This window comes from Corvus brachyrhynchos, unplaced genomic scaffold (genome assembly GCF_000691975.1).
Source record: "Corvus brachyrhynchos isolate BGI_N302 unplaced genomic scaffold, ASM69197v1 scaffold148, whole genome shotgun sequence".
Taxonomy (NCBI): domain Eukaryota; kingdom Metazoa; phylum Chordata; class Aves; order Passeriformes; family Corvidae; genus Corvus; species Corvus brachyrhynchos.
Genome location: NW_008239785.1, coordinates 1922123 through 1939505, shown reverse-complemented (window position 1 = coordinate 1939505; position 17383 = coordinate 1922123). Strand labels below are relative to the sequence as shown.

The 17383-nt window shown below is 53.2% G+C and overlaps 1 protein-coding gene across 1 annotated transcript in view; it reads left to right on the top strand.

The window, feature by feature from the left end:
• The window catches only part of MGAT5B (mannosyl (alpha-1,6-)-glycoprotein beta-1,6-N-acetyl-glucosaminyltransferase, isozyme B), a 59961-nt gene that overhangs the window by 29002 nt on the left and 13576 nt on the right, over nucleotides 1–17383 (top strand). Inside the window, exons 5-12 of the mRNA XM_017743175.1 lie at nucleotides 1709–1821; nucleotides 2844–2917; nucleotides 4391–4561; nucleotides 5351–5515; nucleotides 6266–6435; nucleotides 15441–15572; nucleotides 16404–16537; nucleotides 17361–17379. Coding sequence (XP_017598664.1) covers nucleotides 1709–1821; nucleotides 2844–2917; nucleotides 4391–4561; nucleotides 5351–5515; nucleotides 6266–6435; nucleotides 15441–15572; nucleotides 16404–16537; nucleotides 17361–17379 — 978 coding nt within the window. The remainder of the gene's footprint in view (nucleotides 1–1708; nucleotides 1822–2843; nucleotides 2918–4390; nucleotides 4562–5350; nucleotides 5516–6265; nucleotides 6436–15440; nucleotides 15573–16403; nucleotides 16538–17360; nucleotides 17380–17383) is intronic.

The window sequence follows — 17383 nt, the reverse complement described above, 5'->3', positions numbered from 1 at the left end:
ATTTCTTAAAAGCCCAAGATCAGTGGCTCCCTGTGGAGATTTGCAGCCTGAATATTGATGGTTGTAAACCATGCCAGAAGGAAAAATGTGGGCTGCTCGCTGCTGGCAAATGGACTTTAAATCAACAACTGAAGCAGTGTCGGTTCATAAAACCAGGATTTTTTTAGCCTTGAGGACAGAGGTACTTTAAATCCCAGCCTTCGGGTTCACTGATCTGCTGGAGAACAAACATAAAACTTCACCACGAAGGACCTGACATCAGCACGTATTTTTTGTGCCACGAGCATTCAAGGTAGCCCTTTTGGTTTTGCTCACTGCGTGTGACATTCCCTTGTATCCTAACGACCTCGGTGGCAGCGGGAGGGAAAACTTACGACCCGAACGCTGCAGAAGGGGAAGTTATTTACTGGGATAACTCATCCAGATGTGGTGGCTGTTTGTGGTGGAAGTGGCAGCAGAGGTGTTGGAGGGGGAGGGCTTGCTCCTTGTCAAGCCTGGCAGGGCACCACTGCTGATGGATGGAGTTGTCTTTGCCCTTTTCCAGGTGACACCAGGTTTTAATGGACACCCGGCCTCTTTACAGGGCTCTGTTTCCCTGTGCACACAATGTGTTCCTTGGCTGAGGTTAAGGGGGCTGTTCACCCAGGACAGTGTTGATTCCAGGTTTGATTCCATGCAAGCACATGCAGCTACCCAAGCTGGTGGGATCTGACCTCAAGCCTTGGTGGGATGGTGCCTGTGGGCTTTGCTGGGGCTGCAATCCCCAGCTCAGCCCCGGCTCCTGCCGTGCTCTCGATGCCGCCCCAGCTCCCTGACCCTGCACAGCCCTCACTGCTGCTCCTTGTTGGGGTCCTGGAAATCCACTCAGCTGAATCTCAGAATCACTGCGGTTGGAAAACACCTCTGATATCATGGAGTCCAACCATTAACCCAGCACTGCCAAGCCCATCACTAAACCATGTCCCTAAGAACCACATCTGCATGTTTTTGGGATGCTTCCAGAGATGGTGATTCCGCCGCTTCCCTGGGCATGCTGTTCCAATGCCTGGCCTTGCTTTCAATGAAGAAATTTTTCCTGATATCCAACCTAAACCTCCTCAGGTGCAACTTGAAGCTGTTTTGTCTTGTCCTATCACTTGTTACTCGGGAGGAGAAGCTGATCCCCATCTTCGGTGGATGGGCTGGCTCAGGACATCCACATGTCCTGTGTGCTTTTCATCACTCTGCTCCAAGCCCACAAGCTCCCCCCTCCCTCCTTGGGTTTACCTTCTTTTGCCTGTATTTTTATTCTTTTTCTCCTTTGTTTTTTCTCCCCAGCACAGCTTCCTATGTGCACCTCAAGGCCAATAATCACAGCAGAGGATTTTCGAACACAGCACATCTGAAATAAGAAAAAACTTTTTTTTTTTGCCAGACTATTTAATATTTCCCTGCATAAAATGCACAGGTGGATCCGTGTTTATCAGCACACTGCAGAAAATGGCAGAAGAGGTATAAATACTGATTTAAATAGGTTTTCAATCAAACCTCCTGGAAGGCAGCAGCTTCTTTGCCTGTTAAATGCTGCACCAGGTGCTCCCATGTTTCATCCTGGAGCTAAGTTCAACCTGCTGGCAGCTTCCAAGGGCATGGATTTTGCTCGGAGCACCTCTGAGTGTCACCACTGGGAGACACCAAGTTCTCAGGGTTAATTTGGTTTCTTTCCCAGGTTCCAGCCAGCAGCTGGGTTGATGGAGAGGATCCAGGCCATAGCTCAGAACGTGTCGGACATTGCAATAAAAGTGGATCAGATTCTCCGGAACAGCCTCCTGAATGGGAAAGGTGAGTGTCCTTGGGGGTCCCCACGCTCCAAACACACATCCAACCATGAAAAATTTGGTAAAAATGCTGGGAATGGATTGCTGGTCAGAGGCTGGCTTCCTTGGAAAACTCGTGCCTGCCAGGAGGACGAGTGGTAACAAATCTGAATGGCTGTCAGGAATGGATGCCAGGGAATTAAATGCAAAATTAAAGGTGAGGAGCAGTGCCAGCAGAAGCACCTGGGTAGAAAAATTTGGTGGTTTGGATCCAAATGCACAGGGGCTGGGATTCAGCACCAGGAGAGGCATTCCCATCCCACTGTGGCACTGCTGGGAGTGCCGCTGGGCTCTCCAGATGTTTCTCCACATGGCTGCGTGGTCCTTGGGGTTTAGGCAGAAGATCCTTCCATTGCCTCTTGCACCTCATGCTTTTCAGTCATGGGCAAAGGAGGGCTTAGAGGAGGGGTGGTGGCTTTTATTGACCCAATCACAGAGGGAGAAAAGATCCTGTTGCCTTTTTAGCCACTTTGTGGCTTATTCTGGAACTCACTTTGGGAGCTGAGTCTTCTTCCAGCAGCTCAGCAGGACAGTTTTTCTTGCAAGTTTACAGCATAAAGGCTGTCAAGTATTTCCCTAGATCCTGCAGCCTGCTGACAGGAGTGGGGATAGGTGGGACTTGGGGTCTGGACCAGGCAGAGGGCACAGGGAAGTGCTGGAAACCGACCTGCTGTGATTTAGGGAAGGGGAACATTCCTGGCATTGAAGCAGGGTGGCTTCCTCTGTTTCCTCCCTGATTTGGGAAGGATGCTGAAGATGCTTCATGTCTTGATGTCCTGCTCTATCCAGTGGGATGGGGCTGTCTGCCAGCCCAGCTGTGGCACCAGTGAACATGCTTGGGGGCTGCCAGCCCCATCCCATCTCATCTCATCCCATCCATCCCATCCCATCCCATCCCATCCCATCCCATCCCATCCCATCCCAGCATTTCTAGATGCTCCACTGTCATGTCCCAGCTCTCTCCATGCCCAAATTGTCTCTCTGCAGTGATGGAAGGCAGGAGGGATCAGTGTGAGGTGCCCAGGGACCCCAAATACCCCGACTGTGCAGGGAAGGTGGAGGTGAGTTGGGGTTCCCTGTCTGGGAGAGTGTCTCCACCTGGGATGGAAGCTGCTGGGAAGGGAAGGGAAGGGAAGGGAAGGGAAGGGACGGGAAGGGAAGGAAGGGAAGGGAAGGGAAGGGAACGGCCCTGAGCAGTGACCCTGGGGGTTAAACTGGGAAGGGCAATGGGGTCAGGGGATGTTTTCCAGAATAAAATGTTTGTTAATATTGGAAAGGTGCAGCCCCTTGAAGGAGGAGGAGCAGAGCCAAAGGTGTGGAAAGCAAAGCAGGGCTGTGCTGTGAGGAGAAAACACGAGGGAGGTGTCCAACCTTCTCTGGCAGCCTGTGCTACAGAAATGGGACTCTTTCCACAGTAATACCCACCCCCAATGTACCTTTAGCTGGAGTGGTACAAAGCACTGAAGCCACAGAATCAGCTGTGAGACCACCCTGCCTGCAGTTTGTGTGTTTAATGCCAGAAGCACAGTGAGGAGGAAGCTCTGTCATGTCGAACATTCCCTGGTGCCCGGGGAATAAGCCCAGCACTGCCCAGAGCAGCACCTCGTTCAGGTGGCCAGGACCTCCATCTCAAATCGGATGTCCTGCCTGACCCAGCCTGCTCTTTGCACCGGAATGCTGCCTGGCACTTGGCCCAGAGCATGATGGCTTTGTCAGAGAGCTTATTTACATCAGCTAATTAAAAGCATCACCCTTTTCCCTCCTCTTCCCAACCTGCTTCAAGCTCAGGCTTCTGCAGGGCCGAGTCTCCCTGAAAAGATGTTGAAGGGTGTAAGAAAATGATATGGAGGGGCTGGATTTTTCTCTTCCATGGGTGTTAGCTACCCTTTCCTTCCACGATTTGAGTAAATTCAGGATGTAATGCAATTGTGGAAGGCTGTAATCCCATCTCCCCTCCTGGTGATGGCTGTGCTTTACAGATTGGGCACAGCAACCTGTCCCTGAGCAGATTTGTTTTTGTAGTTGAATTAGGAAGAGGCTGGCAAGAGCCCTAGTGGGGGATGATAAATCATTGCTCTGGTCCCTGGTTATTCTCCTCCATGTGAAATCATCCCTGGGGACTGCTGGCAGATCTGTCTCCCTGCCCTGCTGCTCCAGGGGCGATGAGATCAGCAGCTCCCCAGCAAAGCCAGCCAGAAGAAATCCCTGTGGTGCATCATTTCCTGGGGATTTATGGCTGTGCCCCCAGGGAAGGCTGGAACCAGTGCAAGAAACTCAGGGAGCCCCCAGCAAACCCTCCTGGCTCTTCCTCTGCCCCACATCCCCTGGAGGCACTGAGTGGGAGGCAGAGTGGGTGAACATCAGCCCCGTGGCACTGGGGCTGGGTTTGCAGCCCTTTCTTCACCCTCTGCACTTCATTTTTATCTCCCAGACAGAGAAAGGGGGTGGAGAACAGAGGTTTTCCATAGCAGGGGCAGCTGGGAGGGCGGTCACGTCTCCCCCATGAGCCCCACGTGTTTCTTTGCCCCTTGCAGTGGATGAGGGCCCGCTGGACCTCTGACCCCTGCTATGCGTTTTTTGGAGTGGACGGCACCGAGTGCTCCTTCCTCATCTACCTCAGCGAGGTCGAGTGGTTCTGCCCGCCCCTGCCCTGGCGAAACCGGACGGTGGCCGTGCCCTCGCCGCCGGTGCCGCCCCGGGCACAGGTAAGGTGGGCCCAGCCTGGCTTCTGCTGGGCCAGGGGCTTGGGGAGAGGCATCGGCATCAAGGCTGCCAGAAATAAACATCCAGTGTCAGCAGGGCCGTGATGCCTCTCTGGTTTTCATGGAACCACAGGATGGTTGGGGTTGGAAGGGATCTTTATGGGCAGGGACACCTTCCAGTAGAACAGGGTGTTCCAAGCCCTGCCCAACCTGGCCTTGAATGTTTCAAGGGATGGAGCATCCACCACGTCTCTTTGCAACTTGTGCCAGTGTTTTATCACCCTCACCATGAAAAGTTTCTTCTTTATATCCTGTCTGGATCAACTCTCTTTTAGTTTAAGGCGTCACTCCTTGTCCTGTTGCAACAGGCCCTGCTAAAAAGTCTGTGCCTGTCTTTTTATAAGCCCCTGTAAGTATTGAAAGCCTGCAAGAAGATCTCTCTGGAGCCTTCTCTTGTCCAGGCTGAACACCCCCAGCTCCCTCAGCCTGTCTCCACAGCAGAGATGCTTCACCCTCTGATCATTTTTGTGGCCCCCTCTGGACCCACTCCAGCATGTCCGTGCCTTTCCTCTGCTGAGGAATCCGGGTTGTCATGAGATGCTCTGGGTGCAGTGGGGCCTCTGGGATTTGGGGCACGAAGTGGAGGAGCTGTGACGGCTCCGGGGGAGCGCGAAGGGCTCAGAGCACCTCTGCTGAGATGGACAAACCTCACCCAGGCTGTGGGGCAGCCCAGGGGAGCCTCTGGCGCCCGCATTCCCTGCACTCACTGTGCAGAGCGTGCTCCTTCCCTAGGCAGCTTTCCGGAGGGACCTGGCTCGCCTGCTGGAGCTCATCGGCACGGGCAAGGAGTCCCTGAGCTTCATGAAGAAGAGGATCCGGCACCTGGCCCAGCAGTGGCTGCGGGCGGCGCGGCGCCTCGAGCAGAAGCTGGCGGGGCGGCAGAGGGACCAGAAACACGTACGGGGGGTTCTCAGGGAACACACGGGGGAGATGAGCCCTTGGGGACACGGGGAGTGGGGACAGCTGGGATGGGAGCAAGCCGGGAGGAAAATTCATTTATGGAAGCACATGGGTCTGCAGGGGCGGTCTGTTGTCCATGGATATGAGTCCACAGGCATTTGGGATGTGGCAGGACTGGTGTTGCTGAACAATGGGGGTGGATTTTGGAGACGGGTGCTGGTGGGTGAGATGGTGTCCCAGCTGGCATTGGACGGGCGGTCTGTTGGCCATGGATATGAGGCCACAGGCATTTGGGATGTGGCAGGACTGGTGTTGCTGAACAATGGGGGTGGATTTTGGAGACGGGTGCTGGTGGGTGGAGATGGTGTCCAGCTGCCATTGGAGTCTGACAGGTCTCCTCTGAGGATAAGCTGAGGTTCCTGGCCCTCCTATTGGTATTTCTGTGGTGCCTTCTCCTTTGGCCCCTGTGTGCCAGGAAATCCAGCTCTAGTCTGTGGTTCAGACTGGGATGGACATGGAGAACACGAGCCTGGGACACAGAGTGGCAGTCAAAGGGAGCTGCCAAGCTCTGGCCACTGGCTCTGTGCTAATTGGACATAGATCTTTTATCTGCACACCCGACTGAGCTCCGTGAATAATTACAGCCTGCAAAGGAGCTGGAGGGAATCACAGACCATAAGTCATTCTGGGCTGGAAAACCCAAATTGTCCCTTTCCCTAGTGCTGACCCCTCTGCTTGTCCCTGCAGATCTTGATCCATATTGGCTTCCTGACAGAGGAGTCGGGGGACGTTTTCAGCCCACGGGTGCTGAAGGGAGGCCCCCTGGGTGAGATGGTGCAGTGGGCTGACATCCTGGCTGCCCTCTTCGTGCTGGGACACAGCCTGAGGGTCACGGTCTCCCTGAAGGAGCTGCAGAGGTGGGTGCTGGGTTGCATCGAGGTCTTGGGTGAAAGCACGAGGTCTGAAAAGGCTGGGGGTGGCTCTTTGCCCACCTGCATCTCAGACAGTGCTGGTGCTGTACTGTACCACCAGCATCATGCCTAGGAGAGATCTCATCCCTTCTACGTCCCAGGACAGTGGGAAGGACTGGGGAAAAGTGATGCTTTGCATGGGGCTGATGTGGACATGCGCCCTGTGGCCCCGGCGCTGGATCCGAGCTGATGCATCACCTGTCCCCTGTCACCTGCCTGGAGCTGGCCACAGGAAAGTTCCCTTTCCCACCCCATTGCCCAGGGATGCTCTCTGCTGGGCTGGTGGCCACATGGCTGCAGGATGCAGGTGTCCTGCAGGTCGCTGGCTCTTCCCACCCTGCATGGCTGCACCCTACCCCTGGGGCTTTGCTGGTGTTGTTTGAGCAGAAACTGTGCCTGCCTCCTTCTCTTCCTCTTCCTCTTCCTCCCTCCTCCACCACAAGGCAAGCAGCTGGGGGGCTGCCAAAGTGGAACCTGCATCTCTTGCAGGGGGTGGTGGCCCCCAAGTTGTCCCTCCTCAAGAGGTGCTGGGAGCGACTTGCGGACCTGTGGGGGGATTTGCTGCTGCTGGAGGCACTTCCCACAGAGGGATGGGCTCTCTCTGCCATGGGATATGGGGCAACACAGGGTGAGAGTGTCCAAGAGGGACCAATATTAGATGGGAAGAGTAAGAGGGAGAAGCTAACAGTGTGCCCTGTTCCTCTCTGCTGATGCAGTTCTGTTATTACTGGGCTGACACTGCTGCCTTCTGTCACCTCATAAGCTTTGCTCACCTCCTTTGAGACATCCCGAGTGGAGGGCAAGTACCAGGGAAATTGCAAATTAGATGGGTTATAAATCAAGAAGCGCCTGAAGCTGCCTCAGGGACTGGGCAGGCTTTGGGAGATGCTAAACCAGCATCGGCCACATAATGAGCCATGCTGAAAAGGGAGTGAAAAAACCCAACAATCCTGGAGAAAAACAACAAAAATCCTCCAGCCCAGCCCCTGCAGCATTCAGAATTAATGAACAGAATTAGCTCCTAACTAATTAGCTCAAAAAAACTCATCCTGGTCCTAATGCAAGAAGCAGCATCCTCTCAAAGAGGCGGGAATGACGCGCTAAATAATACCCGTGTACTGAAGGATGAAAGGAGTTAATGGCTGGCAGGGTTGTGTTGTTGTTGTTGTTGTGTGGCTGTTGTTTGTGTTTTTCAATGACGAACCTCGTGGTGGTGGTTTAGGGAGGGGAGGGGGTGGTTTTGCTGCACCCGTTTCTCTCTGCGAGTGACTCAGGTGAGAGCTGCCCTGCTCCCTGTAGGATTCCCCCTTTCCCAGAAGCCTGGGAGCTTCCACCCCACTTGCAGTGATGAGAACACCTCTTCTGACGTGGATTTGGATGTGGCCCTTGGGATGCCTGGGAACGGCAGCTCTTCTCTTCCCCCTCGTAGCTGAGATGGGAAGCGAGCGAGCCAGGCTGGGGCTGCACATCTTGCCCTTCTCTGTGTCCCAGAAACCATCCCCACCTCCCCGAGCATGTGTCCTCTGCCTGGCTTTGGAGTCCTTTTAAATGCTGGACACCACATTGAGAGCTCACTTTCATATTGATGGGCTGGGGCGAGCAGAGGCAGGACTTGGGGCTGGAGCCGTGTCCCCTCTGTCCCTTTGGAGACCAAGCCCAGCGCTGGGAGGGTCACCACTGGCACCCTCCTGCAGCCCATCAAGAGATGGGTTCATGTGGGTGTCCCGAGGGGGGCAGAGGTTCTGCCCCAGGGGAGGACCGAGTGGTGCCAGCAGTCCTGCAGATCTCTCAGCAGCATCCCTGCTGCTGGGCTGGAGGCTCTAAGGAGTGCTGGGAAAAGCTTTTGCCTCACCACGAGCGAGTGGGAGGCTTAGCAGAACATGTGTAATTAGTCCTGAGTTGTGCTAATATTTGATCTCGGGCTCTTCCTTAAAGCCTGGAGGGGGTTTTATGTGTAGCCACCTTTGGGCAGGAGTTCAGAGAGCCAGGGATGCACAAAGGGCTGGAGCTGGGCTGCAGGGATGCAGCAAAGCTAAATCTGTGTCACTGGGGAAGGGGCAGCCCAGGCACTCTGATTCCTTATCCCTCCTGCCCACTGCACCCTCCTGAAGTAGCAAAGCTTTGCCTCTCTCTAGACTGGGCCTGAATTTGTCCTCTCCCATCCTGGGCGTTTCTTGCTGACCTTGCAGCAGGACAGGCACCAGTGGGGGGTGGGTTTGGGGATATTTTGCTCCAGCAGTGTGAAACGTTGAATCCATCCTTGTGTGTTTTTCTTTGGCAACCCCTGCTCCTTTCATGGCTGGGAGTTGTAGCTGCTCCTGTCCAGCAAGGCCTTCGCTGGAGCGCATAAATTATTCAGCACAGATTAACCTCTGTCCTGGTTTGTTTTTTTTGTCTCTTCACATTTCTGAGCTGATTTTTCTGTGCATATTGATCACTGGCAAGGGATCACTGGAAGATTTGTCTGCATACACTTCAGCCAGTGGTTATCTGAGAGCTGTTCATGATTAGCATCTGTATTGATTGCAATGCAGCAGTGCTTGGAGGTGGTCTGGATTGGGTCTGGATTGGGTCTGGAGTGTTGAGGATCAGGAAAATGAAGGAGGAGAAGTGACACCCTGGTCAAAAAAGCTGGTGATGGAGAGCTGGCAGTGACAACAGGTTGGGAGTGTGACCATGTGTGCTGGGCAGCCCTCCCTGCCCAGCAGTGAGGGGCAGGGGTGTCAAATGATTCTTCCTCTGGTTTAGGGACCAGTGCTAATCTAGAACAAAGATTAGGAGCTCTGGGAATCTGCAGGCTTCACCCCTGGCTCAGCTCAGCCCTGCCCAAATGTCCCTGTGAGGTCTGAGATCACAGCCGTGGAGCTCAGCCCTGGTTTTCCAGGGCCAGTTTATTTGGGTTATCTTTTACCCACTATAGACTTCAAACATCTGTGAGTTCCACTGCCGAGTCTTACCAGGGGCTATTTTTTCTCCTGTAGTTGAACTAAGTGCAGGTGTTTGTTCTCCTTTGAACTCCCAGTGAATTTGTGAGCTGCTTCTGGTGCCTCTGGAGAGGCAAGGGGTGAAACCCAGGGTTATCAGCTCCCTTCCAACCCAAACCATTCCGTGTTTCTATGTGCTTCTTCCCAGAAGGAAAACAAACTGCCGAGCTGGAGCAGGGAGCCAGGAGCTGTTTTCTCTCCGAGATTTGTGCTGGGTGGGCAGCCAGCAGCTTTTTGAGCCTTGTCTTGAAGCGGGGAGGGAAGAAACATCCCAAATCTGAACGCCAACACTTGATTCTTGCTGAAGACCCCTTGTGCTGTGTTGGTAGGCCAAAAGTGCTTTCAGGGAGGTGAGAATCCAGGCCAGTGTTGGTGTTGTTGCTTGCTTGCTAGGGGAGGAGTGGGAAGTGCCTGAAAGCTCTGAGCTGGGTTGTTAATGAGGCAGCTCATGAGTAGATGCTGGAAAATTACAAGCAGCACTTTGGAGCAATGGCTGTGCCGGCAAAAAAAGCTTTAATAAACCCAGGCTTTTCCTCTGGAGCATCTGTGCCCTGGGGTGAGGCAGGAAGGATCCTCTCAGCCTTTTTCCCCAGGAGAAGCAGCACAATGGGCACTCCTGGAAGATCCAGCTCCTACCCTCATCCTTAAGCCATGGGAGTGGCCATGTTGGCAGGTCCAGCTGCTTTTCTGGGGCTGAGGGAGAGACTGGGGGAGAAGGGGCCGCAGAGCTGTGAGTTGCTGGGCAGCATCAATCTTGGGGACACTGAAAGGTGATTTTTGCAATTGTCCCCTCGAAATTAACTGCTCATAAAGCAGGACAGAAAGTCGAAGAAAATGGGATTTGATGCCTCATGGGGTCAGGGCTTTCAAAGCGTTCCCGGAGCTTAATTGCTCCTGTGTCAAGTTCTGGACTCTTAATTCCAGTGCTGGCAAAGCGCTGGATTTGAAGCACGTGCCTGGATCCCATGCTGGCAGCCCTTTCCCTGCTGTGGCCAGCGTGGGGTTTGGGTGCTGAGCCACCCTCCCTGTGCTGGGGTGGAACCTCGGAGCTGTGGTGGGATGAGGCTCTGCTCCCACTGCCCCCACTCTCCTCTCAGTGCCTGGGAGTGCAGCGAGAGCTGCAATTTCCCTGCCCTTTCCACACTCACCGAGGTGTGCTCAGGCTGCAAAAAGGGCTGTTCAGATGGAAACACAATGTCCAGAAAGCACATTTCTAATTATCTCCTGGCAGATAAAAGCCATCTTTCCGTCTTGCATCTGTTCACATGAAAACCTGTGCCATGCCCAGGCTCTGGCTTCACTCCCCTCGCCAGCTGGCAAAACCAGTCCTGCTGTTGTGTGGGAGAGACAGGAACTGCTTGTGGAAACAGCCAGAAGTGGCCGGTTCTGTGTGATCCTGATGGAGCTGCATGGAAAGGCTGTGGGACTGATCAGCTCTGCACTGGTGAGGAGGAACCTTCAGCCTTTAATGAACATCAGGTGCTCCCGGTATTCGAGTCCAGCCTGGCCTTGGACACTCCCAGGGATGGGGCAGCCACAGCTTCTCTGGGCAGCCTCTGCCAGGGTCTCACCACCCTCACAGGGAAGAATTTCTTCCCTTTTTTGGAGCTGCTGGAGCAGCTGGGGCAGCAGGAGAACAGCCCTTCTGTCCCATGTGAGTGCTCAGTTTCTGCTGCTCCCTGAAGGAGTCCAAGTATTTATTTCTCCTTTCCTGGGAAGTTTCTTCACTATTTGCTGAATCTGTGACCAGAAAGAATTGTTTGTTCTGGCACCCTCCTGTGCACCTCTGGGTCTTGGAAATAAATAAATGGATTGCTGAACTTCCCCCCTGGATGAGTAGGGCTGTGTCAAACAAGATCAATGATGGGCCAGGCGCACCTTGTGAAAGTGAAACCATTGCAGGTGGCTTAAAAATCATGCTGAAATTGCTTGGAAATCCTCATTTCTAGTGAGTGTTCGTTCCAGCAGGGGGAAGAGCTGGGAGCAGAGGGCAGGCAGTAGGATGTTCATGTCCTGGGCTTAGATTTGCACTTGTTGATTGTGATTGGGTTGTCACAGACCCCTGGGAGCTGGCTCTGGCACCTTTCATCCCTGGATAACAACATCCCTGTGCCTGCTGGGCTCTTGCAGACTTGGAGAAGGTGAGGGAGTAGCGAGGACAGGAGCTCTGCTCTGTTCTCAGCCTTGCTGATGGCAGCAGATGCGGGCAGAGAAGATGCAATTAAATATAATACAGAATATTGGCCCAAGCTTCCAGGAGATGCCCACGGGATCCATTTAGTGCCGGGCTTCTCAGCACCAGGAGTGATAACGTGGAGAGAAACACTGGGTTAATTTGTAAATAGGTCAATGGGATGTAAAGATAACCCCGCAGTCATCTGACTCCAGAGCGCCTGCACCACGCCCGGGGAGGGGACGGTCCCCTGGCTGATTAAAGTACCTCTAAGAGGAAAATAGCAGGACAAGAAGCTGCTGGAGATTTATTCTGGAGTAGGCACAGCTGGTGGAGGCAGCTGGCGGAGAGGCGAGCTCGGCATCCACTTGGATTGGAGCCGCTTCAGCTGCTCCCTCCCGGAGAGGAGCGAGGGCTCAGGCGATGCTCTGATCCGGGATGTGGGATGGAGTGAGCCCCTGGATCACCAGCCAGAGGTGCTGAGCTGGTCACCACCCGTGGCTGCTCTGGTCTGGGAGGTTCCCCCAGGAGCTGGGAGGGGGTGATTCCACAGCAGATCCTTGGGCTGTGCTGGCGGCGAAGGCGGCGTTTGCGCTCATCAATTTTATTTGCGTAATTTCAAGCGCCATTAATAGTACATGGCATGAGGAAAAATCAGGGAAATTGCACTCCAACCATGAGTGAAATTGGGTTTAGTAGAAAATTAGTTGACTTAACTGGCAAATGATGAAAGCCTGAATAAAGAATGTTTAAATAAAAAAAAGAAAAAAAAAAAAAAATCCCCCCCCCCCCCATCCAAGCTGTGCAGGCTGGATTTGCATGAGTGGAATAATAAAATCAGTGGTTATAAAGTGTTTAGGGAGGATAAGGGGGGTAAATGAAGAGATGTTCTGCTCAAAGCCACTGCTCCTGCTCTCAGAGCTATTCCAGCCATGCAGCCATGGCACAGGGAGTATAAATGGATGTGGCAAGTCCTGAGCACCTGGAGAGGGGATGTGTGGCAGATTGCGGTGCTGATGGGAGCTGGGAGACTCAGACCTGCTCTCTCCACTTGGTGAGAAGGTTTTTGGAGGCTTCAGTGTGAGTTACACTAATTGCTGCCTCCTGCAGCCCCTCGTCAAGCTTGGTTAGGGCTTCCTTAAATTACAGATTACTTTGTAGTGCAGTGGCTTGTGTGACACGTACCAGCTAGAGGACGGCGTGTGCTGCAAGCACAGTGTAATGGTTTGGGGATTTTTAGTTAAATACAAGGTTTATGGGTTGGTTCCACCACAGTGCAGGTTGGTGTAAATCACTGTTTGGCTGGTGTCTGAGGAAAAAGCAGCACTGTGTGAGTGAATGTGATGTTTAGAGATTCCACCTCTACAAAATCCTGGTTTAAAAATTCCCCTTCAGCCTTCCAGGAGGTTGAGTCTCCTTGGTGCCCTGTTTATTGTACCGAGGTGGCTGTGGGAGGTGAGAGCCTTTCTATTCCTGCCATCTTCCCAATCAGTCCTGTCGTGTAAAATTGTGCATAAAAGTGACAAAACTGCAACTTGTTCCCCCTGCGGCATCCCCGGCCAGGCTGCCCTGAGCTGATGCTGAGATTCCTTGTGACAAGAGCAATGAAGCAGCTGCAAAAGCAGCCCTTCGTCTAAAATTGAAATTCTCTGCTTTTCCTGGCTTTGGCCAGCGAGGTTGTTCCACATTTACACATTTTGTGGAGTCCCTGTCATGGTCAGGAGTTTGGGGTGACCCTTCCCTGGTGTCAGGTTGGGATGGGGCTGGAAGAAGGACCTTGGTGCTCAGCACTCAAGGACTTGGGACCACGTCAGAATCATAGAAAAGTCTGAGTTCAGAGGGACCTTTTAAAGGTCTTCTGGTCCAAACCCCTGCAATGAGCAGGGGCATCTTCCAGCTGGTCAGGTTCAGAAGAAGAGGGAGCTGTGGCCAGGAGCAGACCAAGAGCCCTTTATCATATTTCTTACATCCAACAAATTTCTGGCTTTGTGTGGCCCCTTCTGATGTCTGTGAGAGACTGGAGAGCAAATACTTCTGATAATTGTGTCCCTGGATGGGAAAGGCATTGATTTCCTCTGGAAATAGCCATGGGATTGATAGAGGAAATGCTGAAGGGCTCGGCAAGAGGTGAGGACCTCACAGAAGTGCTCCTCAAGGGATGGGCCCTGGGGATGTGGGTCCATTCAAGCTTCAGCTGAGCAACAGATAAACCCCAGGTAGGGCTGGAAAGGGGACTCTCAAGAAGGGAAAATGCAGTGAAATTAAGAGAACCAGTAAGAGAGGTCACAGAGAGCGAAACATTCAAAGCCTGGGAGTGCAAAACCTGACCAGAACTTCTATTCCTTAAAGAAAAGAAAATACCTACAGGCACAGCTGGGATAAATTCCCATCTCCAAACAGGGGCTCGGAGTAAGTGAAGAGCCCAGAAGAAAACAAAGACAGACGTCCTGGCAGGCAGGAACTAAGGGTGAGATTTCACAGAGTCTGAGCTCAGACTTGTGAAATAAAACAGGAATTCCTCAGCCCTGTTGGAAGGACTGAGAACGAAATGGGACAACTGCATGGTGGGAGTGAGACAGCCTGGGTGGACCAAATCAGCTCAGCAGTTTGGTTTTCCATGAGGATGCTGTTGGTTTTTGGGTGTGAGTGGAGTTATGAGGATGAGGAATTGTCATCTTTAGGAGGAAAAACAAAATGCAAGAGCATTAAAACTGAGGAGTGAATCAGCCTCTGAGCGAATTGGCTCTGGGAAATCACAAGTACAAGCAACATGGATTTTTGAGAAACCTGCTGAAGCTGGAAGGTGTCACAGGGTTTTTTTTCTGAGGAGGAAACATGGTCCAGACGAGCAGATGGGCTGTCAGGCTGACATCAGTGGTACACTTGGTGGAACAGCTTTGGAGAGAGGGATTCATCAGTTCACAGAGGTAACTGGAAATGGAAGGAGACACACCACAGGTTTGCCAGCCCGGTATCTTGCTGGATTAATCACATCTCACCCTGGCAGCGAGGTAACTGATGGTCTTGATAAAGAGATTGCAGTCAGTCGAGTTTATCTGGATTTTCATAACACATTTTATCCACTGGAGGAGGGAAGAGGGGCTGAGTGTGGCTGTTTGTAAGGAACTGACTGGAAACCCCCTGAGTGAGACCCAGGGCCGTGCTGCCCCCGTTTTATGGGATTATTTCATAAGTGGGACCGAAAGTGAAAAATATGAATGAAATGTGCCCAACATGCAGGGACAGACAGTGCCAGCAGAGTCAAGGAGAAGCTGAGAGTGCTCTGGGATATGGTGGGTCAGGACTGGAATAAGAGAAACATTCCAGGGTGTGCTGGGAGGGATATGGAGCTGGGAACAGCAAGCTTTAGGCTCAGCTGGGAGCCTTGCAGGCAGAGAGGAGAGGAAAGGTGCGGCTTTACAAGTCTGTCACTGGTGTGACTGCAGTGAAAGTAAACGAAATCTGGTGTCTTCAACAAGAGAGGTCCAGGGGAGGCCATGTGGTGACTGGGATGCTGGTGAGCTCTGGCTGGGGTAACGCTGTGCCTCACAGTCCATGTGGGAGGAGCAGGAACCCAGCTGGAGCAGGTGCAAAGATGGGGAGGCACCAGGACTCTCCAGATCTTTGGAAAGATTTTGGGAAATAAAAACTGGGGCGAAGCAGAACCATCTGCCTCCCCCTCCACCAAAGAGGAGCTGTTTGATGGCTCCTGCTCGATGCCCAGCAGGGAAAAGAGTGTTTGTGCTGCGGGGCTTTGGTGGTGCTGGGGGCTGATCCCTCCCGCTTCTCCCCAGTCACTTAGGGGTGCCTCCAGGACGGGGGAACTGCCCCTTGACCAGTCCCCTGCCTTTCGACCTGATTTACACCGACTACCACGGCCTCCAGCAGATGAAGCAGCACATGGGGCTCTCCTTTAAGAAATACAGGTAAGCAAAGGCACTGCCCACTCTTGTTCTCCATTTCATTAATTAGCAAGCGAAGACTAATGCTAATGACCAATTCAAAAAGCCAGACCCTTTGATTTTACCTTTGATTTTTGCCTGGCTGGTGCCTTGCCGTGTCCCCTGCTGGCACGAGGCATTCTGAGGCTCATGTATTTAGGGTAAAACCTCATTAGAAGAGAGTGACTTGGGGAAAGCCCAAACCCTGCGTGTGCCTGCGCTGTGTGTGTGCTTCCATTCCACTCCTGCAGCCAGGGGTGGGCACACCACGGAGGGGAGTGTGAGCCTTGGGAATTTGTAAGGAGCCCTGTCCCTGGCTCCTTGAGCATCAAGACAAATGTCATTGTCCCCTGGTACATCACCAGCCAGGAAAACCTGCGGTTTAATTTAGTGCTGATAGACCTGCTATTTATTATGTTTTTTCCCATCTCTTCCACTATCCTACACAATTTTATTAGAGAGAAAAATGACAAGCTGCGTTATTGCTTTTATTATAAATGCATTTGCTCTTGCATTCAGCTTGTTTTGCTCTTCCCTTGCTTGTTGTTCCTCTTCTCTCCTCAGCCTTGTGCTGGTAGTGCCTGCCTCAGCATTCCCGGGATATTGGGAAAAGCATTAATAAGCCTCGGGGAGGTTCATCATTCTCACAGCTGTCAGGAAGCTGAGGGTCCTGCAAGGGGAAATTGTCCTGCAAGGAGGGAGCAGTGTTGGGAAGGGCTCCTTGGGATGCCCCTGCACCCTCTGCTTGGGGTGCAGACGGGGCACAAGGCTCCTGGAGACAGCAGATGTCCTCAGGAGGTGGTGTCTGCTCCGCAGGTGCCGTGTCCGGGTCATCGACACGTTTGGGACAGAGCCGGCCTACAACCACGAGGAGTACGCCACGCTGCGCGGCTACCGCACCAACTGGGGCTACTGGAACCTGCAGCCCGCCCAGTTCATGACCATGTTCCGTAAGTGGGGACCTGCCAGGGTGGTTCTGAGACCTGCCAGGGTGGTGCTGGGGCTCTGAGATCCTCCACGAGGTGATGCTCGGGCAGTGTCGTCCTCCCCGGCTCTGCTCCTGCTTCCCCTGCCCACAGGGAGCTCCTGCTGGGCCACAGAATGATCCAGGGAGAGACACCAGGCTCCTTCCCCTGGTCCAGCACAGTCAGGGCACAGCCAGCAGCTTCCAGCTGGGTGGTTTTGGCTGCAGAGGCTGGTTTGATTTCAGCTGGGATTCTGAAGGTGAGAGCAGCTCAGGGGTTGGGATTTGCCTGCGGCATGGACGGGAGATGTGCGTGTCTGAAAGGAGCCCAGTGTCCTGCTGGCTGCTGGGTGACTCAAGTGTTCCTTTTTCCTGGCTGGATAAACCCCCTCTGGCAGCCTTAAATACACCTCACTCTGTGAAGAGCTGCTCAAGTGGGTTCTGAAGCCTGGATTGTGTGAGCTGCCTGGATAGGGACTCAAGCTCCATTTTCCTCCACGCTCCAGCGAGGCTCTGGAGCCAGGCTCATCTCGGGCTCTATGCCCAGCCCTGGGGACATCCCAAAAAACTTCTGTCCAGCCACGTCTCTCCTCCCCTTGGTGCAATACACCTCACTCTGTGAAGAGCTGCTCAAGTGGGTTCTGAAGCCTGGATTGTGTGAGCTGCCTGGATAGGGACTCAAGCTCCATTTTCCTCCACGCTCCAGCGAGGCTCTGGAGCCAGGCTCATCTCGGGCTCTATGCCCAGCCCTGGGGACATCCCAAAAAACTTCTGTCCAGCCACGTCTCTCCTCCCCTTGGTGCCCACAGCTCACAACCCTGACCACTCCTTC